Raw genomic sequence first — 27,897 nt, 5'->3', positions numbered from 1 at the left:
CATAGTTCTGCCACTGGCCTGAGCTGCCTCTGTGGCCCACCACTCCCCCTGCATCCAGTCACACACACAAGGTCACGCTCCAGTCCTTAAAAACCACTTTCTTACCTCTCAGTTGCCTGTCCAGTCTAGCACTGAGGTCCGCTCGTGCTGTACATCGCTCCTGGCTGGTACTGAGACCTGTCTGTGCTGATCCTGCCCTGTCCGCTTAGTGTCCTGTCACTGAGCAAGGAGATGGCTCTCTGCAGGTATGTGCCCCCTGGACTGGACTCCCGGCCATTCAGTGATTTGGGAGGGGAGGCTGCATCCGCGAGCATGGTAGATGTCACTGGGTTAGCCAACTAGTGGAAGTGAGGCAGTTAGCTGCAAGGGAGGTCCCTGCAGCTCTGACACACTAAGCAAAAAAAAGTGGGAAACAGAGGAATACAATAGGGAGGCCAATCCCACGTTATTTTTTCAATCCCGGGATTCTGGATTGAAAAACGCTCAATCCCGGGATTGAGTTAGTAGATGGTGCGGGTGGGCACAGCTGAAGGGCCGGGCCGGTGTGGGGCTGCTCAGCGTGACCTCTGATGTCACACTCCGCACAGCCAGGGCAGCATCTGAGCGAGTGCTGAGTGCAGCATTAAGAAAAAAATCTAATAAGCGCATGTTCTCATTAGTCCCGCAATCCCGGGTTTGGAAGCTCCAATCCCGGGATTCAAATCCCAGCAATTTTAGGCCAAAATCACGATCCTGGGATTGGCCTCCCTAGAAGACAGAAAAGAGGGTTGAGAGGGAGAGAAAGTAAGAGGGAAGTAGGGTTTCCACCAGTTTATTATAAAAGCCGCCACCCAGAGCCAGAGTTAGACCTCATGGGGCCCAAGGCAAGATACCAGTTTAGGGCCCCCCTCCCTCAAACAATCCATAGCACTAGATTTGCGTTCCTGATTCCTGCAAAGCATCCCTACCCTAACTCAACCCTGAGCTGAAACCTAACCATAACCTCTAACCCTAATACTCTAACCGCTAAACCCTACACCATCCCTAATACCCCAACCCAAACACCTAATCTGAGCCTAATACCCTAACCCAGTGGTTCTCAAACTCGGTCCTCAGGACCCCACACAGGTCACGTTTTCCAGGTCACCCAGCAGGTGTACAGGTGTCCTCATTACTCACTGACACATTTTAAAAGATCCACAGATGGAGATAATTATTTCATTTGTGGTTCTGTGAGACCTGGAAAACATGCAACGTTTGGGGTCCTGAGGACCAAGTTTGAGAACCTGTGCCCTAACCCAAACTGATACACCAACCCTAATACCCTATTCCTAGTACCATAACCCAAACTAAACCTATTACCCTAAGGTTTTCCCTCTTAATACTATAAAGCAATTAAATACAACACATAAGCCTGAGGAATACAAAGGATTAGAAGGTGGCTGCGAGGTGGTATCTGCAGTGGTGTGGACATGCCCAGTATTGTGTGTGACTGTGCTCAGCTTAGTGCAATGATGGGGATGAGTCATCACCATTACACCTCCCTCTTTTTCTTTTTAAATACAGGATAGGATTTATCTCTTATGGTGGGTGGGGAGTGGACAGTCACAGGACTGCATTATAGTACAAGTATATTACAAGCACCTAACATGAAAATACCATCATCCTGAATTGATTTACTAATAATATCATGATCATCATAATGTATATTACTATATGCTTGTAATATAAGGCAGTCCTGGCCACCTCCCATAAAAAATAAATCCTACATAATTCAATCTATATTAGAGTAGTTGAGAATAGCAGAGTAGTTTACCCTACCTGCCTGGCTGCTGTTCTTTCCTGAGATCCGGATCTGGTGCCACTACCTGGGATGCACTGATTGATCTGCTATGCCAAGAGCAGTTCTACCGCAGGTGCGCCCCAGAGGTGAAGGAGTGGGTGCTAGACCGGGAGCCACCCAGCTTGAAGTTGGCGGCCCAGTTAGCGGATAAGTATGTGGCAATTCGGCCACAAGGGCAGAAGCGCCCGACTAGTAGCCAACCCCAATGGACTGTACAACCAGGGGAACACCCCAATTCTGCTCATCACCCCCCAAAGTGGGCATCCTCCAACCCGGGTGCTCTTGGCCAGCAATCGCCCCGCCCTGTCCCTGCAAATCATCAGAGACCACCAGGGCCCCGACTGGTCAAGAAGTGTTATGACTGTGGGAAAATCGGATATCTGAGGATGAACTGTCCCACACCACAGACTCGTGCCCCATATCCGAGTGCTGGAGCCCGGCTTGCCTGCCTGACCCAGGGAGGTGAGCCCAAAGAGACTGTTCCTACTCCAGTCAGTCCAATGGAGTGTGGGGAGGATCAGGTGGACTCTACGGAGAGAGTCACCTGCATGGCCAAGGGGCCACCCCAAAATATGTGGCAGCACCTGCAGATGGTCCAAGTGGGGCCCCTGCAGGGACAAGGATTAAGAGACTCTGGAGCCTCAATCACTTTTGTGAGCCCCTACCTTATTGATCCTGCTACAGTACTGCCAGGTCGCACTGCCAAAGTGACCGTGGCAGGCGGAATGGAGCGAGAGGTACCTGTGGCGAGAGTCTACCTGGACTGGGGAGCTGGCCCAGAGTTGAGGGATGTTGCCGTCATGGATGGCCTTCCAACCGATGTGGTCCTGGGGAATGACCTTGGTGGTGGTATCATTATCATATTTGCTGACGCCATCGCCCGGAGTCAAGCTTCCGGATCACAGTCTACATCATCTGCACCAGAACAGCACAGCCCAGAGGAAAAGACCACAGCGGCTAGACAACTGCCAGCACAGCCTACCACAGCATCAACCAGCCCAGAGGAAAAGATTACAGCAGCTAGATCAGCACATCTACCCAGCATGCCTTTTGCCTCTGGTATGCCTACATCCCCTAGCAACGCAGAGGATGTTGGTTCCGGCTCGTTGGATCCTGTGAGGGTGCCCAGTGATGCTCCTGTCCCTAGTGGTTTGCCAACTCCGGCGGTGAGTATGAGTGACCACGCTGACTTCCCTTTGACTGACCTCAACCAAACTGACCCTAGCGATCCCAACCCATATCCCCCTGTAGAATGTCCCTACTTAGAAGGAAGTGAGGGCCCCAGACAGGAGTTCAGGGAAGCTCAGCTTGCTGACCCATATCTGGAAGGCATATCGTGCCAAGCTGGCAGCGGCCTTTCAGGGATAGCGGCAGTGAGTGTTACCTGGCGGGGAGGGTTAAGGTACAGGGAAGGTAGAAGGGGATAGGCCAGTTAGGGAGCAAGGTCCCCTGCTTGTGCCAAGTAGATCGGGGAAGACACGCAGACCAGTGGGGGTAGAGGCAACCAGAAACTGTCCCCGTCCCACAACCCCAAAACAAGTACTGACCTTAGAAACTGTAAGGCCCTACGGATGAGTTGTCCCTGACCTTAGTGCTGTAGAGACACCCCTTACAGAGTTGACCAGGGAGGGACTTCCCAAGTCAGTGGCCTGGATACCCGCTTGTGAGTTGGCATTCCAGTCATTGAAGGAGACTCTGGTACTAGCTCCAGTGCAGATGGCGCAAATTCAATACCAGGACATTGTGGTACGAACTAATGCGTCATTGCACGGACTGGGAGCAATACGGAGCCAGGAGGAGCCAAATGGGCAGGAGCACCCTTTGACTTGTTTGAGCAGGATACTAAAAAAACAAAAAATGATCCAAAAAGTGCGCAATATAAATCACAAGCTGCCCGTGTAACACAGAATAAGCCTTCACCAAACGTAATAACAGTCCTTAAACACACAAATTGTGTCACACAGTGGCGCTAAGGATTAAAAGTACTTTCCAAATTCTTAACACAATGATGTCCTGTAGTCAATTCCTACTGGACTTCTGTCTCTCAGATGATATAGGAAGTATAGCTGAAATTTCTTCCATAAACTTGGTATCTCAAAAAAGAGGAGGATAAAGAGACTAATAGTGCAATATTGTCAAAAAATTATCACACGTTTATTAATACACAACACACTCACATTTAAATATAAAAAAACCCGCATGTATCACCAAGCAGGATACTGCTACGGTGGGAGGTGGGGTATGCCACAATTGGAACACAGTGGTTGGCAATTGTTTGGGCATTGGACCACCTTCGGCACTATGTGTGCGACCGGCCCCCCAAAAGGGAATCTGACAGACTGTTGTGGTGGAACCTTGGACTTCAGTGTGACTATTTGGACATTGTGCACAGACAAGGAAAGGCCCACTGCAATATGGATGAACTGTCCAGGCCGGAGCCGAAGCCCCCCAGGTAGCTTCCCTGAACCCCCCAAGAGACTGCGGGACCAGGAGCCAAATCGTTGGGATATGGCCCTCTGGTAGCCCGCTTGAGGGGGAGGGGAGAAGTGTGGCCAGAGGCCGACCACACGTGATTAAAATGGATGCCAAGGCATTGAGGGGATTAACCCTCATGCCATTGCGCCATTTTTAAAAGGACAGTGTAAAAGCACACTGCACATGGTTTATAATAAACTGTATTAAAGTATATATGTATTGCTGTAATGCACTGCAGCTGATCTGCAATGCATTAGTGCATGAAGCACGTATATTTAATAGGCTATGCACTATATGGTTTAAATGTATATTTTGTAGAGAAAATGCACTTATAAGGAATGTATAAGTTGTTTTGTTTTAGAAGGCTGTAACATTTAAGTCAAATGGTTATGAGACATTCTCACCTCCTGACATAGGAAGTGATATGTTAATTGTCCTGACCTATGATAGTGGTCAGACCATTGTGTAACAAAGCTTTCTTTGAAGTGCATTCCAGATTAGACCTGGCTGGAAGGTTTCTGTGTGGTGTGAAGAGAGTGAAATGGCCTGAGACTATCTCTCCTGTGTGTTTGTGTGCACTTCTGGGGGAGAGAAGTGTTTGTTTTTTCATGATTATTGCAGGAAGACCAAAGCGAATATTATTGCTGGTCATCCTACATAGATATTTTGTCACTGTGTGATAAATGTATCAAAGGATGAAAGTAAATGACCAGTTCCTGTGGAATGTGAGTTGTAATTACATTTGGGACAGATGGTCTGATTGGGTTACAAGACCAACTGTGGGTGGATGTCACCATGCTGTATTATGTGTTCTGACTATATATACAGGGCCTGTGAGCCTCTGTTGTGTGTGTACAACCCTATAACTTCTTTGAGGAGAAGAGCTGCTGATAAGATTCCTGTATGTGGTACATCCTTGTAAATCCTGTGTGGAGAAGAATTGCTGTAACATCTTATGTATGCTGATTATTCCCCTTCAATCCGAAGGGAGGGTCTATTTTAAGACTGAGAGCAATAAACACCTTTGCCTTCAAATTCTACTACATCTGTATCCTGCGACCAACAGAATTGCGTAAAACGCTATTCCGTTCTCCTGCTGTTCTAAGAGCTCCGTGTCTCCAAGTTCAAGCCCTCTGCCAAGCTACCGTGCAGACCTGGTCCATTGTGAGGGATCAGGTGGGAACAGCCGACACCAAACAGGAGGTGTGTCCGCAGTTAGTCAAACGCATACGCAGCAGAAGCGGTTCCAGGTGCCGACATAGGAGCCTGAGGGTACGTAAAAAGCGGTTCCAAACGCCGATGGTAGAGTTTGGTGGTGGCAGCATCATTAAACGCCCATGGCGCAGTTGGCGGAGTCAGTGACAGGCGGTCACTGACGGTGAGTGGGAGTCCAAAACCGCTAACCCGTGACCAGGGCCGGCCTAGGCGAAAGGCATCCAGTCACACTTGGTCACTGTCTCACTCAACCAGACTCTGCAGCTTTGCCTGTCCCTCTGCTCCTCGCTGGGTGCTGCCGCTGCATGTTGCTGGTGGCAATACGCAAGCCTGGCAGTCAGTGGCAGAGGCTGCTGTGCTGGGCGGAGGACCCGGTGACCCTCCTATGCACAGTCACTCTGTGACAGTGCAGACAGCGGCACCACATCCGGACACTGGGAGTATAGGCAGGTCCGCGTGACGTCATGCTGTACTTGTGCAGTGCTCCTTTGAGGGTGTTTTGATCGGCCAGATTTCTTGGGGAAAAGGCTAGGCCAGAGCCTAGGTTGCCTTGTGGGAAATCACAGAGCACTATGTACTGTAACATCAGTGGCGTGCCACTACATAACTTAATTGATGTGCTGATATTACTGCGTTCCCACCCTGCATTGTAATATCCTTGCTGCCTTCGTCACGCTGGGGGATTGAAGATGGGGCACTCTGCTGTGAGCTGCACACTGACACCGGCTGATCAGGGGAAGCAATCGGTGATTCCCTTCCCAGCTGAGCGGAGAGAGATGCTTTTGCTTCCGCACTTGGCATCTTCTCATTGGCTGGCGGTCTGCGAGCCATGGTTGGCTCGCGGACGGCACCAGATTCAGAAGCAACCCTGTCTTTTAATTGGCAGCCGGTCCGCGAGCCAGGATTGGCTGGCGGCCGGTGCCTACTACTGTCTCCATTCAAGCACCGCTGCCGAATGAGATGTGTCCTCAATGGGATACATCTCCACGCAATGCCGCTGCTGTTCCAGCGCTGGGATCCCATACACGATCCCAGCGCTGGTACATTCTCCAATGTGTCAAAATTGAAGTGGCAGCGGGAAGTCACTGCCTAGTCGGGCTGTGGGTGACATAACAGTGTTTCCTGGGCGGAGAGGGGTGGGGTAAACAAGGCCACAGGGAAGACAGGGGTGGGTTGAGGGCGGCAAAGGGTGCATTTTTTATCCAGCACAAGATGTTCTCTGTAGATAATTCATGATTTTGTTTTTAATTTAAAATTAGCATCACAGGCTGACCACGTCCACTTTAGCAAAATTTAGTAGGATGCTCCGGGAGCCATGGCTCTACGCTCCACACTACTCTCCCTACATACAGTGCAGTCACACTCCCCATCCACTTACATACTGTAGTACATATGGCACAGAGGGCCTGATTCAGACCCGTTCGCTAGCAAGCGATCGCTCGGAGCGAGCAAGGTTTTGAAATGTGCGCATGCGTATGCATCGCGCGTGCACGAACTAGTCCGAGTGATCGGGAAGCACTCGCTCGCCCAGCTGAATGAGTGACAGGTCACGCAGTTTGTGGGTGGTAACAGGGGCTGGCCACTGGAAACGGGGGAGTGGAGGTGCGAATGCAGGCGTGCCTGAGAATCTTAACGCCGTTTCAGAGGCGTGCATAATTAACAGCCAGCATCATAGGACACGTCACTTGGTTGAATTATACACTGAAGTGCTCGCAGTGCTTGTGGTAGGGTACGGTCAACCTCAAGCGCTGCTCGATGTACCAATGGTTTCATGCACATCCAGGAGATGACGTGCACAAGTGGGCGTCTTATGAATGGCTGGTGGGCGTCTGCACACGCAAAATGATCGCACGCCAAGACATAGTGGGCGTGCTAATGCCTTGCCGTGCGATCGTCTGCCTTGCCGTCACTTAGCCGAATTTGCATACACTGGGAGCGATAGTCCGCATCTAGCGAACGGGTCTGAATCAGGCCCATACTCCCTACCTGGAGTCCCCACATAAGGCACAGTCACGGGTGTGGCATAATAGATCTACATGAAAAAGGTCGACAATGTCTAGATAAGACACCAGATGTTAGACAGATAATAGGTCAACGTGGCCAAAAAGTTGACACACTAATGGTCGACAGGTACAAATGGTTGATGGGTCGACATGAAGATGGTTGACACATGATTTTTTTGTTTGTTTTATAAACCCAATCTTTACCCCCAAATCTCCCCTTGGTGCCTAACCCTAACCGCCGGGGTAGGTGCCCGACACTAACCGTCCATTCTAGTGCCAACCCTCCCCCGTTTACAGGGGTTTGACCGCATTTCTCTTATGCACCAAGCCCCGGAATGCGATACATTCCAGGGCTTGAATGCGGCGGGCAACGCCATCTTTGCCCAATAGAAGCCTATGGGCTTCTATTTGAAGCTTCCGCCCTGGGAGGGATCCAACCGGATCCCTCCCAGCTACCCCCACGGCACTCAGAAGTTCCTCACTCACAAAAGGACAGTTCTTACTGAGCGCGGTCCATGCGTTTTTCATCATGCATACCCACGTAATGAACGCCACCATGCATGCGAAGAGTGGCAGTATGTATCGCCTCCCGAATGTGATGCGTCATGCGCCCCACCCATGAAGTGAGGGTTTCCCTGACTTTTTAGTAAAGTAGCAAATTATTGGTAACTATTGGTACGGTGTCCATTTTTAAATCAAAGAGTAAAATCACAATACTCCCCCACCCCACATATAACATACGGTGCAGCCACAATTCCACCCCTCTGTGTACAGACAGAGCAGTGTCAGTGCCACTACCCCCCTATCTCTTGTGCATAGGGCGCAGTCACACTACTTCCTCGCACTCATAGTACATACGGTGCAGCCACAATTCTACCCCTCTGTGTAGTGTACAAACAGAGCACTGTCAGTGCCACTACTATGCTTAGGGCGCAGTCACACTACTTCCCCGCACCCATAGTACACACTACTTCCCCGCACCCATAGTACATACGGCGCAGTCACACTACTTCCTCGCACCCATAGTACATACGGAGCAGTCACACCACCACCCCCGCACCCATAGTACATACGGCGCAGTCACACTACACCCCCGCACCACATACTGCGCAGGCGAACACCCCCCCAACCCTTGCGCCGCACACACAGCTGACAGCAGCAGTGAGACGCAGGCGCGGTGGGGCAGGAGAACCAGGATGGAGCCGCCTCCCCTCTGACGGGGACAGCAGCAGCCGGAAGGGAGAACTGAGAACGGGTCAAAGTCTATGTGACCCCGGCTCTACCCCGTTCCCATGGGCTCCGGAGCTCTGTCCGCCGGGCCCCCGCCGCCCCCGACCCCGCATAAGAAGATGAAGAAGCGGAAGGAGCTTAACGCTCTGATCGGTCTGGCCGGGGACGGCGGCAGGAAGAAGCCGAAGAAGGGCAGCGGGCACCGACTACTGCGCACTGAGCCCCCGGCCTCCGACTCTGACACCGACACTGAGGAGGAGGAGGACGGCTACAGCTCGCTGGGGGACCGGCACTTCAGCTGCAGGAGGTAGGTGTCCCGGGGTGGGGAGCGACACTGATTATCCCGACATTCAGCTGGCGGATGTAGCTACATGCTTATCTCGAATGTGCGATGCTGGAGGTAGGTTTCCCCTTTATGCATGTTTATCCCGGCTTTCATATGCGGGAGGTAGGTGACCCTTCACTGCATGCTTATCCCGGCTTTCCTCTGCGGGAGGTAGGTGACCCTTTACTGCATGCTTATCCCGGCTTTCCTCTGCGGTAGGTAGGTGACCCTTCACTGCATGCTTATCCCAGCTTTCCGCTGCATGAGGTAGGTGACCCCTCACCGCATGCTTATCCCGGCTTTCCTCTGCGGGAGGTAGGTGTCCCTTCACCGCATGCTTATCCCGGCTTTCCTCTGCGGGAGGTAGGTGTCCCTTCACCGCGTGCTTATCCCGGCTTTCCTCTGCGGGAGGTAGGTGTCCCTTCACCGCGTGCTTATCCCGGCTTTCCTCTGCGGGAGGTAGGTGTCCCTTCTCCGCGTGCTTATCCCGGCTTTCCTCTGCGGGAGGTAGGTGTCCCTTCACTGCGTGCTTATCCCGGCTTTCCTCTGCGGGAGGTAGGTGACCCTTCACTGCGTGCTTATCCCGGCTTTCCTCTGCGGGAGGTAGGTGACCCTTCACTGCGTGCTTATCCCGGCTTTCCTCTGCGGGAGGTAGGTGACCCTTCACTGCGTGCTTATCCCGGCTTTCCGCTGCATGAGGTAGGTGACCCCTCACTGCGTGCTTATTCCGGCTTTCCGCTGCATGAGGTAGGTGACCCCCTCACTGCGTGCTTATTCCGGCTTTCCGCTGCATGAGGTAGGTGACCCCCTCACTGCGTGCTTATTCCGGCTTTCCGCTGCATGAGGTAGGTGACCCCCTCACTGCGTGCTTATTCCGGCTTTCCGCTGCATGAGGTAGGTGACCCCCTCACTGCGTGCTTATTCCGGCTTTCCGCTGCATGAGGTAGGTGACCCCCTCACTGCGTGCTTATTCCGGCTTTCCGCTGCATGAGGTAGGTGACCCCCTCACTGCGTGCTTATTCCGGCTTTCCGCTGCATGAGGTAGGTGACCCCCTCACTGCGTGCTTATTCCGGCTTTCCGCTGCATGAGGTAGGTGACCCCCTCACTGCGTGCTTATTCCGGCTTTCCGCTGCATGAGGTAGGTGACCCCCTCACTGCGTGCTTATTCCGGCTTTCCGCTGCATGAGGTAGGTGACCCCCTCACTGCGTGCTTATTCCGGCTTTCCGCTGCATGAGGTAGGTGACCCCCTCACTGCGTGCTTATTCCGGCTTTCCGCTGCATGAGGTAGGTGACCCCCTCACTGCGTGCTTATTCCGGCTTTCGGCTGCATGAGGTAGGTGACCCCCTCACTGCGTGCTTATTCCGGCTTTCGGCTGCATGAGGTAGGTGACCCCCTCACTGCGTGCTTATTCCGGCTTTCCGCTGCATGAGGTAGGTGACCCCCTCACTGCGTGCTTATTCCGGCTTTCGGCTGCATGAGGTAGGTGACCCCCTCACTGCGTGCTTATTCCGGCTTTCGGCTGCATGAGGTAGGTGACCCCCTCACTGCGTGCTTATTCCGGCTTTCGGCTGCATGAGGTAGGTGACCCCCTCACTGCGTGCTTATTCCGGCTTTCGGCTGCATGAGGTAGGTGACCCCCTCACTGCGTGCTTATTCCGGCTTTCGGCTGCATGAGGTAGGTGACCCCCTCACTGCGTGCTTATTCCGGCTTTCGGCTGCATGAGGTAGGTGACCCCCTCACTGCGTGCTTATTCCGGCTTTCGGCTGCATGAGGTAGGTGACCCCCTCACTGCGTGCTTATTCCGGCTTTCGGCTGCATGAGGTAGGTGACCCCCTCACTGCGTGCTTATTCCGGCTTTCGGCTGCATGAGGTAGGTGACCCCCTCACTGCGTGCTTATTCCGGCTTTCGGCTGCATGAGGTAGGTGACCCCCTCACTGCGTGCTTATTCCGGCTTTCGGCTGCATGAGGTAGGTGACCCCCTCACTGCGTGCTTATTCCGGCTTTCGGCTGCATGAGGTAGGTGACCCCCTCACTGCGTGCTTATTCCGGCTTTCGGCTGCATGAGGTAGGTGACCCCCTCACTGCGTGCTTATTCCGGCTTTCGGCTGCATGAGGTAGGTGACCCCCTCACTGCGTGCTTATTCCGGCTTTCGGCTGCATGAGGTAGGTGACCCCTCACTGCGTGCTTATTCCGGCTTTCGGCTGCATGAGGTAGGTGACCCCTCACTGCGTGCTTATTGCTGCATGAGGTAGGTGACCCCTCAGTGCCTGCTTATTCCGGCTTTCGGCTGCATGAGGTAGGTGACCCCTCAGTGCCTGCTTATTCCGGCTTTCCGCTGCATGAGGTAGGTGACCCCTCAGTGCCTGCTTATTCCGGCTTTCCGCTGCATGAGGTAGGTGACCCCTCAGTGCCTGCTTATCCTGACTTTCCACTGCAGGAGGTAGGTGACCCCTCACGGTTAGGTCTAGAACGAGGTGCTGTACAGCACCTCTGTCATCACATCCACGTGACTCATGACAAAAGGGGTAGGGGCAAGGTACAGAACGGGGGGCCAAAAGTGTCCCCTCGCAATGCTCCCCATGCTTCGGGCACGGTGGTTTGCTTCGCTCGCCACAGATTTATATATTCCCCTTTATGCCCACATTGAAAGTAACACTGGTAGCTGACTGGCCCTGCTGTCGCAGTCACGTGGTTGTGACGTCAGAGGTCCTTTCTTCAACTTGGATCTAGCAACAACCGTTCCCAGTCACAGATTGTTAAACATTCCATATTATAATAATAATCCCAGATAACTCTATATATCCTTGGTGTTAATTTATGCGTGCCAACCTTGTTTAAATAGCGGCTCTTCTCTACATTAATCCAATACCGCCAGTAGCAGGGCACCTGTATTCCCTGGGCCAGCATACTCCCCTGGTGCACATGACATCATCATATCGCACAACAAGCCCTGTGGGCACACTGGGAGCTTAGAATATAGGTGCCAGGAATGTGCCCTCCACCATTCTATATAGCGGGGTGCCTCTCCAGACACCCTGAAAGATGGAAAAGGGTATCAGGGTGCAGGAACCGTGACGCTTCCTCGGCAGCATTGTGTATAGAGTGACAGCATCGATGAAACAACCCTGTGTGAAGTCACTCAGTCCTGTACCACCTTAGGGATAGTCATTCCAGAAGAGCACAGGGTTAGGGTTCTACTCGCATCTCTACTTGGTTAAGAATTCGGATGAATTCTTTTGGCCAATTCTGAACCTGAAGTCCCTAAAAATTCAGCTTCGAGGAGACCATTCAAGATAACGTTTTTGAGTTCTGTCATAAACTGTATGGAGCAGTAGGAGTTTACGGTATACATGGGCATCAAGGATGCTCCAGTCTGGGACACCACTGCCTCCTCAGATTTGCAGTTCATGTTCAGTTTTGGGGTCTAGATTTCAGCCTGGCGTCAGTGGCGAGGATGCTCACAAAGTTAATGACAGTGATGTCTGCCTGTCTGTGGTCCATGAGGGTGACCCTCATGCCCGAACTGGATGATCTGCTGATCAAGGGCCGAATTCAATTAGACGCGAAAAGCTGTCTTCCGCTAAAAAGTATCGCCGATTGCGGCTTTTCGAGTGGCCGGAACTTGTCGCTGTACTAAATTCCAGCCGCTTTTCGCCTACGCGGAAAGTCAATGCAATGTAATAGGCGAAAAAAATTTGACACGGAATAGCAGGAGAAAAGAAGTGCAACATTTATATTTTGGGGTGCAAAGGTGGGGAAACCACTCCAGACCCCTTGGGACAGCGCCCCTCCCCCCCCAAAGGACAACTAACTGTCAAAAAATCCTGAAAAAACAACGTAACACCCCAAAAAAGTACTTTCAATTTGGGGGTGAAAAAGCACAAAGTGCGGGGACAAGCATAGAAACTAGCGGAATAGACTTATTGGGGGGTCTGTAAGGATGGGTCAGGTGATTTTAGGATTGCAGGTGCATGTAACAGGTGCGTTTTTCAGGTTTTTTTAAAACTTCACTTTAGAGACATTAAAATATGCTAGCACCCATTTTCATGTACCCTAAACTTATACAGGACTACTTATTGTCACCAAAAAATACTACTTTTATGCCATTCTTCACCACTTGTGCAAAGACGCTAATAAGAATCTACTGAAACAACTTAAATACCCCAAATAGATTTATTAGGGCTATTCGGGCACATCTACATTGATCCCCAATGTTATTGCATCTTTTTGGGGGGTTCAGGCTGATTTCTCCATTTCTGACCGCACTTTCCGCCTGTTCTGAAGTTGAAGCTTGCCGTTTTTGCGTGGTTTGTAATTGGGTATGGCGAATAGCAGGGGCGCGCATGATAAGTTTCCGCGTCCAAAACACACTGTCTGCGAAAAGTCGGGCAGGCTAAACTTTATCGCGGACGCAAAACTAATTGAATACGGGCCTAAGACGGGATCTTGGTCTTACTGCAGAGATGGCAACGTAAGGGAACCTGCAAGCTGGTGGGTTGTTGGTTTTCTGTGTCTTTTAGACTCCCGACGAGCCAAAGCTCACAATAAGGAGCTGGTTCTGAGTTGGGAGCAAAGTTTATTTTTTTTTAAAGTGTGATACCTTTGGTAAAACTGTTGCACTGAATCAGCCTCTTAACTGTGCTGGAACTCTGGGCCTGATTCAGATCCGCTCGCTAGGCTGCGTTCGCACGCAGCCTGCCGATGTTTGCAATCTACGCATCCGTACGCATCGCACAGTGCGTGCACGAACTAGTCCATGCGATCAGGGAGCGTTTGCTCGCTGCGCATAGACTGCTCACCAGAATGAGTGACAGGGGATGGTAGATGGAAACGGGGGACTGGTGGTGCGAACGCAGGCGTGCCTGAGCGTCTGAACGCCGTTTCAGAGGCGTGCATAATTAAGACGCAGCGTCACAGTATGTCACATGGTTGATTTACACACTGAAGCACTCGCAGTGCTTGCGGTAGGGTATGGTGAACCACAAGTGCTGCATTCGCTTCCGATGGTACTCGATCTACCGATGGTTGCATACACATCCTGGAGATGATGTGCACAAGTGGGCGTCTGCATACACACCGCGATCGCACGCCAAGACATAGTGGGCGTGCTAATGCCTTGCCGTGCGTTCGCGGATTTGCATACTTTCGCTACGTGCGAGCGGGTCTGAATCGAGCCCTCTGTTCAATGCTGTGATTAGAAAGTGACAGAAAAGTATAGAATGATCCTGCACAGGATTAATACAATTAGATATTAAACCAACTTTTGCTGTACATTAGTGACATTCTGTTTAGTATAATGTATTATAGTTGGCGGTGCTCCCAGGAATAAAGTATAAGAAAACAACTAGCAAAGGCTAGAGAAGAAGAAATTCCTTCTTTTCGGGTCACTGATTTAAGTAATCCTCTATAAAATGTAGGGTTATAATGAATAATGTTTGTTTAAAATATACCTTTTATTCCTTCATAAAATAATAGGGTAATCAGACTGTAAAAAGATGCTGAGTCTGCACATTAAACACAATTATACATCCCTATAAATTAGCAATAATAGCCGAACAGAAGTAACTAAAGAGTATTTAAAAATCTATTTAATTATATAGACCTGTTATGTTGTGTTATATATTTTTTGTATGCACAATCCCTGGCTGTCAGAACGACAGCCAGGGACTGTGCTGTGTGGTGCGGCAATGACAACTGCAGCTGTCAAAATCGATAGCGGCATTACCTCCCAACTTTGGTGCCCTACCCAGGGATAGCGTTGCCGATAATGACAGGGGCGCGTAGAGCTCCTGTCATTCTGATCACTTCCCTACATTACTACATGCCGGGAAACGGTAGCTGCAGCACATAACGTGCGCATTTACTTATTTTACCCCTAACGCCCCTTCATACATCTTCCCCTGAGGGAGAGGTTGAAACCCGAGGAGGATGGAAGACAATAAGTTCAGTCTTGGGCAAATTAAGCTCTTTCCTCTTTCAACTGATCTGGGGGACACTGCATATTTTGACAGTGGGTAGAGGGACCCGTCACAGGATTATAGGCGCTAAATAGTAGTTAAGCTCCGCCCCCTCTAACCCCTCCCACCTCCAGCGGACCCCAGTTTTTTTATTTAGTGCCTTGGGTAAGCTATGTTTTGGATAGCTCTTAGTATTTTTTTTTTTTTTCCTTTATTCAGTGCGCTTGTTAGAGCGGGACATTGTTAGAAGGAAACCTCCTCCCGCTCTGTGACCAGATACCGGTGCGTCACCGCTTAAGAAAAACATATAACACTACAACTTAAAAAACATAATACATAGTAGAGTGACAACAGGATTTTTACGTGTAAAAATCCTGTTTGTACTGTACTTAGTAATGATGTTATCCGAGCTGTATTCTGTGTATTAACTCAATACTCTAAATACATCCTTTCTTTATCTTTCCACTTGTCCGTGATGGCAACCCTGGAACGTGACATTGGTGACGTGTTTAACTGTACTTTGCCACAATCCCTAGACCAAGAAATGTACCTGCAATTTATACACCACAGGTTTGCTGTACCCAGGCATTTCTTAAGGCTACGGAAAAGTTGGCATGTAATCTCGGTTTGCTCTTCTGAGGATTATTTTATAGCTCTTGATCTTTTAAGTTTAAATGAATTTCCAAGCATTGCTTTGAGATTGTGTAACCAGTTCTGTATCTCTCTACTAGGGTGGGGCTTCTACAGTGCTGCAAGGTCTGTTACCCCTTCTGTGGCTTTATCGTACTGACGGCATGCACAGTGACTTGTATTGGTCTAGTCTGGATGCAGGTGGCCCTAAAGGAGAACATTGATGCACTTAAAGAACAGTACAAAGCAAGTAAGCACACATTGTTTTTATGGTATGACTATGTTTGCTATACATTATATGAGTACCAGTACATTTTTGACCTGTCATTTGCATGACCGCTGGTTAGTGTAACCGGCGATGCAGAGTTCTCCCAACACCACCGCGCTCCTATGACCGCAAACTAGCCCCGTCCGTACGTCCAATGACTGAAATGGGACAGACCGTGCAAGATTATTATATAGATTTAGTTACATTTCCACTTATAGGCTAACTTAATTTTATTAAAAAATATATATATAAATTAGAAGCTTAGGCACTAAGGGTTTCTTTTTCTTCTTTAGTTGAATAAGTTAATATTTACCAATGACAGCATTACAGAAACCAAACATGCAGAATAATACAGGACGAACATAAACTCCTTAGGACAAAGCAGAAAGGAAGCTTCTAATTAGATCGGAGAGCCAGAGGTGAAAAACGTGGCATATAAACACAATATTGCAGCACAGAGGGCATAAAGTGGCATATCGCCGTAAGTGAAGAACCCAGCAGAGAGAAATCGGGGTGATGTGAGAGTAGGATGCTGCCAGGGTTGTCAGCCACTCCAACTAGAAATGCGGGTAAAGGATGGTGCCAGGGCGACCATATCTAGTGGCAATTATGAAACCCGTCTCTACTTCAATACATAAATCCTCCATGACTCATAGCTGTATTAACAAGGACTATATATTTTTGTAGACCTGCGGATATGTCTTCATACATATAGGCTCCATTTGCCCCGCAGAGCAACTTGCCTTGTTACTCTGCTAGCGTCAGGCGTCTTTTTTTTTTTTTTTCTTTCCGGAAATGCGTCTAAGTTGCGATGTGATGTGACTAGGAAGCACCAGCAGACTGTGCTGACTAATGTGATATGTGACACTTGTACATCTGTGTACACCGGAGTCTGTATATGAAGCACAACAGAACTTGGGATGAAAAATGCTGCGGCTGCTACATTGTAGCACTTCGTATACAGATTCAGAGACTCCGTGGCACGCAGATATACAGGTGTCACATATGAAATTATTCAGCAGAGTCTGCGATGGCATTGTGGCTGGATGCTAGCAGAGTTGCACGGACCGGTCGACTCATTCACGCCAGGCATACCGCACTGCACTGAGGCTAGATGAGCACGAACACATCTGTACATCAGTTAATCATTCATCTTCTGTTTCTGACTTTGAAGAACATAGTTGCTGACTTTCTGGCTTCCCCCAGCACAGTCTACTGGTGCGTCCAAGTCGTATCGCATCACAACTTATGCTGCCCATCCACTAGCAGACCGTAGAAACGACAGCACGATCACGACATTGTAATCGTGCAGTCGTTTCTATGTCTGTGATAATCCTACACTGAACGAGCAGTCGTGCAGTACAGGCCCATCAATCATCTGGTAACAGGCTGAACCTGACGTTATCGTCAGGTTGACCAGCATGTTTGCACGATGATAGATGTCTAAACGACCAGTGGGCACGCGCATCGCTGGTCGTTTTAGACATTTTTGCAAACGATTGAACGATCGTTATTGTTCAATCGCTCAACTTAATCGTCTAATGGATGGGCAGCATTAGATGCATTTTTGGCAAAAAAAGACGCCTGGTGCTAGCAGAGTCTCAAGGGACCTGGGGCACCGATAGGGGCTTTTTAGTGTGGCTGCAGCAAAGATGTGTAAGGACACATGTGTAGGACTCCAAACGCCAAATTGAAAAATAAAAAAAAAACTAGCAAAACTCTCAAATAGCATGTATAATATAACCCACAAGATTAGTAAATGCCTGTATAAATATTTCCTTATTAGTCAAGGTTTTACATTCATTAATAGGCTCACATTAGTTTATCTGAGGGATATGTTGGACTGCTGAAGACTCACGTTTTGAGTCCAAAATCTAGAAGATGTCATACCAGTAGGTCCTCTGTGCAGATCCTCTTGGAGGTGAGAGCGCGTCACAATACGGTAGGCGAATGTGTCATGCCCCGGGAAGTGGGAGTGCGTGACCGAGCTGTAATCTCTTCTGCTGGAGAGTGTTCTGTGGCAGCCCTGACTCTGCCCGTCACGGGACAGGGAGCGCAGTTGTATAGAGAGCAGGGTCACTGTGGTGCCGCTTCTCAGAGTGGAATACGAAGCTGTAATGTCTTCTGCTGAAAGACGTTCTGTGACAGCCCAGGCTTTGCCAGTCGTATTTGCTGAAATTGGTATTGTATAAAAAGACTTTGTACAAAGAATATTGCAGCAAAATAAGGGGAGAACAATGCCTTCATTGGGAGCGGTCATTGATGGAAGTAGAGGCAATATTATAGGGTGACGGGCATATGTGTGTGTATCTGTGTCTATATATCCAAACCTTTTTCACATTAAAGATTGCATTACAGGAACATAGACCAGGAGATGTGGTTGTTTTACTGTCTCGGGTAGGCAACGTGCGGCAATCCAGCTGCTGTGGAACTACACATCCCAGCATGACCGTTTTGCTGTCAGGGCATGCTGGGGTGAATAGGTCTACAGCAGCTGGAGTGCCGGACATTGCCTATCTCCGCTCTATAATATGGTAGCGCCTCTTGCAGCATTTCCAATCTATGATCGTCCCCATAAATCCGTATTTAGGATCCTGTAACTTGTTCCACACCAAGCTGGATTCTTTATATTCTGATATCATACATAATGGCCCTTCCGTATTGGACTGCGAGTTGCAGGACCCGGACAGATTCTGGCCATAGATTTAAAGCAGCAACAATTTAAAAAGGAAAAACCAGGTTCATTTTAATTTGCCACTTTAAATTCTATGGGTTAAAGGACCAGCATTGTGCCTGATAATGCAAATTGGGCCATACTTGCATTAGTCCATAATGGTTATGGAAGGATAACTTTTGAATTGTATGCTAGCTGGACCATAATGCATCCATTATAATCTCAGTAACATCTTAGCAACATTTACATTTCAAGTTTCTATAGTCACTTGGTCTGCCCGATACCTACCATTGGTCAGACCTAACTAAAATATCTAGTGGGTCAAATTTTACTTGCATGACCACAAAACGACATTATATACTGACCATGTATATTCACACTAACCCCATGACCTCACTTCCTAACCTCCCCACCTGATCCGAATTTACGCCACCCTCTCTAACAACAAAATGAATACAGACAAAACTGATGTCTTAGATCTGAACATCACTTGGTTGTTGCATATTTCCATTAAAAGTTTAGATAAATTATTTATGGTCCCTCTTCCCATCCCCGTGATGGAGACCATAATAGCTGATCTTGTCAGATGGAACAGACTTCTAGTTTTATGGATCGGTCGGATCACATTTGTCAAGGTGAATATACTACCCCAACCTCTGTACCTTTTTCAAACCTACTACTTAAAATCCCAACTAGTTTTTTTTTATGGAGCTCCAAAAGCTGATCTCTCATTTTATATGGGTGGGCGGTAGATCCTAGATGCAGTGCCTACTCAAGCATACATCTAAGGGAGGTCTAACGCCCGTATTCAATTATAGGCGAAAACCCACTATCGGCAATAATTTATCGCCGATGACCTCATTTTCGCCTATTGTAATTATCCACGTATTCAATTACAAAGACTTTTCGCAGGTGTGTCTTTGTAAAAAAAAACGGGGATCCGTTTTCTCCAGTCTTTAGCTAGCGAAAAAAATTGCAGAAATTTGGTTTAGGAGTTCAGGCTTTAAAAAAATAGCCTGCACCTCTGGGAATGCCACCTAAAAACAATGTGTTAAAAAAAGTTAAAAAAAAAAAACTTGGGACACCCCAAATTATTTTTTTTAATTTTGGGGTTAAAATAAAAATAATAGAGAACACACTTCTAAAATAGCTAAATTCAATCCAGAGGGGTTCCAAAGTATGCGGCAGGTGTTTTCTTCATTGCGGGTAGTAGCGGCAAGTGCATTTTTGAAGAATTAAAAAAAAATCATTTTATGGACTTAAACATATGTTTGCACCCATTGTCATGTACCCCAAATTTGATGGGCATAGTTATTTTTCCCACCAAAAAATTTCTAAATGCTATTCTTCATCACCTTCTCAAAGCCGCATTTATGCACCTGCCGCGGCTATTTAAAAACCCAAAATGGGGGTACCCACAGTGATCCCCCATGTCTGGACATCTTTAGGGGGGTGATAAGGTGTTTTTACGAAAATTCCCAAATTGTTTCGCCGCTCCCAGTTTCGCCGGGTCCTGTTTACGCATCCTATGAAATTGAATACGGAGATAATCGGGCACGCGCGCGATACTTTTCCGCCTGTAAAACAGGCGAAAGGTCCAGCAGGCGAAAAGGTCTAGACTTTTCATCTCAAATTGAATACGGGCCTAAGTATTTTATGTTGTCACAAGTCTCTCCAGTTTCCCAGGGTTCCAAACTTGGACATTTAATCCCATTGCCTGAAATATGGTTTCAGAGGTTAGGACACATCCAATCACATATTTTGACCAAGTCAATAAGCTTGATAAGACTCTTTATGCTCCTTCGGTTGCACAATGTATCCGTGGATGATGCAGTTTGGGTGGGCCAGAAAATGGGGGTGGCAGGGACATTTTATTCTGTTTTTTTTTTTTGTATTTATTTGTGCATGGAGATCATAGGCACAAACATGTCCTCATACACCGATCCTATTTGCGCCATGTGGCGTGAGACGCCTGGCGCATCTCTCCACGTGTAGCGATTCCCGTGATTGTGTACTCTTTCCCTGAATTTTGCATATTAATTTGCTAATATTCTACCAAGTCGTTAACAGTGCATGAATTAGCAAATAGTGTACAAAGTACTGTAATCAGGACTAAGTAGTGTATACGAGTGATGGGGGCCATGTGTTTTTATGCTTAATCTTCTTTTTATGGCAACTCCTTTGTGACCAAAAATACTAATTAATGGTTGGGAAACAAGTAGTTAAAAAATGCCAACTTTTAGATTACCACATCTCTTTCCCACAGAGTTCCTGTGTATAGGTGTCCTGGGTGGATCATAACCTGCATACAGAGAGCGATTACTAATTAATGTCCCTGTGCTGGGCCACATTGGAGCTTGTATGAGTTGTCAGTGGCATAGAATTGGAATATTAATGACATCCACATTTATATGATAGGATATGAACATGTGCTGGTTATTTGTGTGTTAAAAGTAGTAATCTAGGACTTCCGGTGGGCAGGCCAAGCTGACTTGCCGCTACTTTGGAGCTCTCCCCGTCCTGGCTGCTTAGAGCACCCCTGTACCCCCGGAGACCCCAGGATCCAGGTCCTACATCAGCAGGGACCGGAGATAAGGCGGGACAAAGCGCGCAGCTTCCCCGGCTCCACCGCATGCTGTTCTGCACTGGAGTAGGCACACACTGGTGTGCACTCACTGGCGGCTGCCATCTTAGAGTCTGGCCGTGGCTCTCCACCTCCGCAATTACCCTCTCCTGATTCTCCTGCTTGGGTCCCATCAGCCTGGCCGGGCCACTCTCCTACCGCTGCAGCCTCTGGAGGCTCTCTGGGCTCCTGTAGTTTGGTGCCACGTTACTCTGAGGTCTCCCAAAAGTACACTCCTGTCAGCAGATGCCATCTTGGATAAGGGCTACACAAGCGTACGAGCTGCACAGCTTCATACAGCCTCTTCCCTATGACACATTGCAGCTTTCTAATAGATCTGTGCTACTTCACTGCTGGCAGTAATTGAGACATGACACACTTTATAAAGTTCTTTCAGTGATATATACCGGCTTGCTGTACTGCATATGGATAAATACATGGCTAAGCAACATGGACAGGGGGACGTGATTGGCTACTGGGATTGTAGGTGAGTATGTGTGACACAGTGTGTGTGTGTGCATGCATGTTTAAATAAAATTGTACTGCCACGATGTGTCTTGTCATTTTTTTAAATATTTATTTTTTGCAGTAGAACTACAGGTACCAGCCCCACATGCTGGTACTTGTGGTTCTCCAAATACCAGCATGCAGGGGGAGCTTGTTGGGACCTGTAGTTCTACTGCAAAATACAATATTTTTACTTCTATTATTTAAACACATTTACACTATAAACCTAACACCCACCGACCAAGGGATGCCGGGGACAGCCCCGGGCTATCAGGCCCGGCCTGGGGTGCTCTGGAGAGGGGGACTAGCGGTCCGGTTTAATGCTTTGGCCTTGGGGCCTGGTGAAAGGGTTTCTCTGGCTGTGGTATTATTCCCCCGCTAGAGAGTCTGGTGCTAGTTATGGGACATACAGGGGACCCCTACTCATTTTGTCCCCTCTATTTCCATTACCAAAAACCCTGTGGTGGTACTTAAAATACAGGGGACCCCTACGCATTTGTTCACACTCTTACATTTGGCCCGATGTCCTGGATAGTATTAGTGATCAAAGCAAATTGAGTTCCGCTGCCATTGTCTCTGATTTATCACCTCCTCTATTGGATAAAAAACTGGCTGGACTTAAAAAGAAACAATTGAGTCGGCTATGTCACATATAAAGGAACACAATACCCGCATGGAAGAGGCAGAACAACGCATCTCTAATGTAGAGGATGATCTTATAGAAGCTCAAAATATTATTAAAACCCAAGAAATAGCTCTAAGTGCTATCTAGGAAAAACTGGAAGATTTAGAAAATCGCAACCGTCGCAATAACTTAAGAATAATTGGCCTCCCGTAATCAGTCATACAAGTAGATCTCATGGAATTAGTTTGTCTGGCTCCCTGGAAAGCCCAATTGCTCACCAGTGTCCGGATCCCTGTTGGTGGAACGTGTACACAGAATCGGGCCAGTGCGACAAACCGATTACCGATCAATATGAAACTTAACTACGAGGATAAAGTTTGTCTGCTTGATGCCTACTATCAATCCAATGGTCTTGCTTATCAAGGGAACAAATTATGACTTTTATAGGACTTTTCGTACCAAGTAGCTAATATGCCCCAGTCTGTAAGCTTCTATACAATGCTGGACTGCGCTTTGCCTTGCTCTGTCCGGCTAAACTGAGTGCACTATACAGGGAAGCAGCACTTCTTCCACTCCCCACACTCTGCGAAAACGTTCGTGGATTCTCTCCCTGGGGTCTCCACGTCTCCTATGGATTCGGTGGACTGACTAACGCGAGTATCTGTTTCAATTCCCTTTACTCAGTTTTGATATGTATATAATGTTCCCTAGATATATACTGTTGCTGTGGTTATATTTCCTTGTGTTTCTATTCTACTGGTTTTACTCACTAAATAGGAGACATTAGATATGTTTCTATTGTATTTTCCGCCTCCCTTCCTTCCCCCCTCCATTTTCATATCTTGGCTCAATGTTATCTAGATTAAAAAAGAAAAATGTATATTTCAGATGGGATAATAAGGCAGGTAAATTGTTGGCTAATGTAGTAAAATGTTATAAGAACACCACCAATATATTGTCACTTGCATCACCAACTGGCGAGATACACAGCACCTCTGAGATAGCTGCTGCTTTTCTAGAATGTTTATATTCGGCACCCTCGGATGATCCGGCCCCTGGTATGCGGTTCCTCAATGAGACCTTAACTGACCAGATTCCCTTATAGCAGCGGTTACCGAACAAGAGGTTTTAACAATACAAACTAATGTCAAAACTCAACAAGATGGGCTGTGCGCAGAGTATTACAAATTACTATCCCCGCACATAACACCACATTTGGTGTCATTGTATAACTGAATTCTCCTGTATTGTAGTATTACAGGTTAAGTATCCCATATCCAAATATTCCGAAATACGGAATATTTTTAGCATGACTGAGATAGTGAAACCTTTGCTTTTTGATGGTTCAATGTACACAAACTTTGTTTAACGCACAACGTTATTAAAAATAAAGTATAAAATGACCTATAGGTCATTTACCTTCAGGCTGTGTGTATAAGGTGTATATGAATCATAAATGCATTGTGTTTAGATTTAGGCCCTATTCTTAAGACATTTCAATATGGTATGCAGATATTCCAAAATACGGTATATATTCCAGTGTCCAAAATACCCCTGGTCCCAAGCATTTTGGATATGGGAGACTCAACCTGTACATAAACCAGGGGAGTATCCTCAATTAGTGCAATCATATCGCCCAATGTCTAATAGGTGTGTAGCACAGAGTCTGCAGGTCTTACTGCCTAAATGATTACATCCCTCACAAACAGGCTTTGTTAAAGGCAGATCATCGGTGCATAATATGCGGCAATTAATCGCGGTTCTGACAAAATCGCTTTCCTTGGAAAAAGGTCAAACTCTCCTTGTAAGCTGTGATGAGGACAAGGTCTTTGATGGGGTATCTTGGGTGCATTTGTTAAGGGTAATGCAGCTCAGGAACTTTGTCGTCAATTCTGTCACTCATTTTAGAACATTGTATAAAAACCCTATGGCATTTCTTACTATAAATAGTTTGAATACGACAACATTCCAGTTATATACAGCCGTGGCCAAAAGTTTTGAGAGTGATACAAGTATTGGTTTTCACAAAGTTTGCTGCTTCAGTGTTTTTAGACCTTTTTGTCAGATGTTACTATGGTATACTGATGTAACATTACAAGCGTTTCATAAGTGTCAAAGGCTTTTATTGACAATTACATTAAGTTTATGCAGAGAGTGAATATTTGCAGTGTGACCCTTCTTTTACAAGACCTCTGCAATTCGCCCTGGCATGCTGTCACTCAACTTCTGGGCCACATACTGACTGATGGCCGCCCATTCTTACCTAAACAGAATTTGTGGGTTTTTGTTTGTCCATCCGCCTCTTGATGATTGGCCACAAGTTCTCAATGGGATTAAGGTCTGGGGAGTTTCCTGGCCATGGACCCAAAATTTCAATATTTTGTTCCCCGAGCCACTTAGTTATCACTTTTTCCTTATGGCAAGGTGCTCCATCATGCTGGAAAAGGCACTGTTCATCAACAAACTGTTCTTGGATGGCATTTTTATAAGTGTAAAAATCTTTTCACATAAAGTAAAGGTATTCGCATATGTGGATGATCTTTTGTTATACTTCACAAATCCCCAGGTGGCTTCCCTGTCCTTCTTAAAATATTACAGGATTTTCATAAAATGTCAGGATGTTTGATTAATGAGAAGATAACTGAGGCTCTTCCGTTACATAAGGCAGAATGAAGGAATTGGATTAATTCCCCAGAAATGGGCTACTTCTACCTTTTTGAAATATTTAGGAATAAATATTCCGGTTAATACATTTAATCTATATAGAGTAAACTTTTCTTGTTCTAATTCGCCAGATGCTGACAGATCCCAGGGCATGGAAACACTTGCTGATATCTTATTTAGGCAGATGCCACCTGATTGAGATGATCTCTTTCCCATGGCAGCTGTACCTGTTACAGATGCGGCCTCTGTTAATCTGATACAGATTTAAAAGCATTAAATAAAGCGATCAGCAACTTAATTTGGGCAGATTAAAAGGCTAGGATATCCCTATTCAAATTGAGTCAGTCTCCCACTATGGGAGGTGTCAAGTTGCCATGCCTGTGTACATATGCTTTAGCTGCAAACTATAGGTATGCAATGGTTTGGTTAAGGGATACAGACAAATTTGCCAATACTGCATTAGAACAAGCTCTGAGTCCTGATATACCTCTTACAAGCCTTTTGCATGTGCGACCCTCAATGTTTCCTGCACAAATAGCTCAGAATTTACTATTAACTACCACCTGTACCTCCTGGAGGCTGACACGTACCAGGATAGGTGTCTCCACTAATTATTCTCTTTTTCTCCCCTTAAATCACAATGTAGGAATCGACAGGGGTTTTGCATCTAATGTTTTTACCTCTTGGTACCATAAGGGTCTCCGGTTGCTTCATCAATTCTTATAATAAGATTTGTAAAGTATCTTGATCTATTATCAATTATAACAGACACATCCACATGTTTCTCTACCACTGTTTGCTTACTACCAAATTTATAGTTTTATTAACGTTTTGTCTACATTATCAAATTGCGTCGCTGTTTGTCAATGGACTGCTCAACTTCGTACATTTATACCCATGTTAAGAGTCAACTCAACTTGGAGAAGCTCACTTACAGGCTTATCCAAATGGAAAGGGGAGTTCCCCGATATATCGTTAGAAGACATCCTTGACTCATTTGTTAGATTAAGTAAACAACCACATATGCAGTAATGCATGATCAGTTCATATGTAACACCTAAATTGCGTTTCTTGATAGGTGCCTCTTCGGACTCAAATTGTTTTAAATGTACACAATCTGGAGCAGACCTGATGCACTGTATGTGGGCCTGTGCAGAAGTGCAAAAATTCTGGCTGTTACAGGTTGAGTCTCCCATATCCAAAATGCTTGGGACCAGGGGTATTTTGGCTAACGGAATATTCCGTATTTTGGAATATATGTATATCATAATGAAATATCTTGGGAATGGGACCCCAATATGCACACAGAATGCATTTGTGTTATATACCCTGGCACCTGCTGGGCGACCTGGAAAAAGTGAACTGTGTCCTGAGAACCGAGAGTGAGAACCACTGGGCTAGAGATGTCCATTGATAAAGACTATAGAGTAGAAACATTCTTTAACATCTGGGTCCCCTATATACATACCCTTGGCTCTTCTGTGAAAGCCTCTCTGCTCATTATTGTATCACGAGGTTAACAACCATAGTCCTTAACACTGAGAAAACCTTCATTTTAATTTTTATCTTTAAATTATTATATATCATGTCTCATACGGGAAGGTAGTAATATTGTATTTTGATACCCCCAAATATACCTTCCATATTCCTGTAGGTTAATTGTGGATTTTTCATTCCTGAATAATATGTTTGCATTATGCTTTGTCTTGTTAATGTATGCTTCTGTACATTGTTTTATATGCTTTAGTAATTGACTATATACCGGTATGTACACTGTCATTGCATTATATGAAATTGTGTTTGTGTGTGTAAAAATCCACACACAGAAAAAAAGTACATACTTTTATTATGGCCAAAATGTCTATTAAATTACATGTATTTGGATTTTTGTGTGTGCGCACGTGCCCCCATAACTGGGTATGCATGTTGAGTTGCAGCCAAGATCACACAGAATGCAGAGGTGCAGAATTTGCACAGTGTGGAGGATATGGACAGACCAGGAACCACTTTCTGTATTGTGCCCATGTGTAGGCATGAGATTGTCTGTCTGTTTTCATGAGAAGCAAAGGGCCGCGTGTTTACGCATGGACATATTTTCCCCACACAAATAACTTTTATTTCTTCTTTCTCCACTAGGGGACACAGAGATCACTCTGGGTATATTCTGGAGAGGGAAAATCTTTTTTTGGTTTGGTTCCGAGCAGGAGCGGGTGCCATTTTGTGGGGGCTGCTTTTAAGTGGCCCCCTGTTACTGTTTTATTTATTCTTCTAATCTTATTTTTTTTATAAAATAGAACAGGCAGTGCAGGGCGTCCTATAGAGCGCCGCCCCAGCGACCCCAGCGCCGATGGCAGCAGCACCGGCTACTGGGTCGGTGACTTCGGCTGCGGGTCTCTGGGAAGGGACAGCACACACTGCTTCTGGAGCCCGCAGCCGGAAGCCGATGGGGGCAGGTAAGAGCGGCACTCTGCTTAACACCGCCGGTGTTGGTACTGGGTGTCCACATTCTATAAACTAGACCACCAAGGTGTCGGCTAACAGGACACCGCTGGCAACGGAGAATGCCATGTCCCTGGGGTCCACACCCACAGGGGGAGTTGGGCTTTTCCTGTTTGCCCATCCTTGCGCACCTTGGAGCGTTTGCTCTTAGACAGACTGACTCATTGTGATTGATATCTCTCTCTCCCCTCCTATAGAGAGATGCTGGGCAGCCATTTTGCAAAATGCATGCCACAGCATGTCTCTGGGGAGTATAGTGGAGAGGGAGCCAGGTGGCTGCTGGGAAGAAATTTAGTAACTATTTGGTGCCCAGATCCCCCTCTCCAGGATATACACAGAGCCCTGTGTCCCCTATGAAGTCGAAGAAAAAGATT

At 47.2% G+C, this 27,897-nt stretch overlaps 1 protein-coding gene across 3 annotated transcripts in view; it reads left to right on the top strand.

Moving 5' to 3' along the window:
* Positions 1 to 8,483: 8,483 nt before the first annotated feature.
* The window catches only part of EFCAB14 (EF-hand calcium binding domain 14), a 43,384-nt gene continuing 23,970 nt past the window's right edge, over positions 8,484 to 27,897 (top strand). Inside the window, exons 1-2 of one of the 3 annotated variants that reach the window (XM_088458311.1) lie at positions 8,484 to 9,052; positions 15,765 to 15,913. In XM_088458311.1, the coding sequence (XP_088314437.1) occupies positions 8,808 to 9,052; positions 15,765 to 15,913 (394 nt within the window). In that variant the 5' untranslated portion in view covers positions 8,484 to 8,807. The remainder of the gene's footprint in view (positions 9,053 to 15,764; positions 15,914 to 27,897) is intronic. The other 2 variants (XM_088458310.1, XM_088458309.1) reach the window with 2 other exon arrangements.

The sequence above is a fragment of the Taudactylus pleione genome, unplaced genomic scaffold (genome assembly GCF_031769625.1).
Source record: "Taudactylus pleione unplaced genomic scaffold, aTauple2 ptg000824l, whole genome shotgun sequence".
NCBI lineage: Eukaryota > Metazoa > Chordata > Amphibia > Anura > Myobatrachidae > Taudactylus > Taudactylus pleione.
This window is presented reverse-complemented; position numbering and strand designations above follow the sequence as displayed.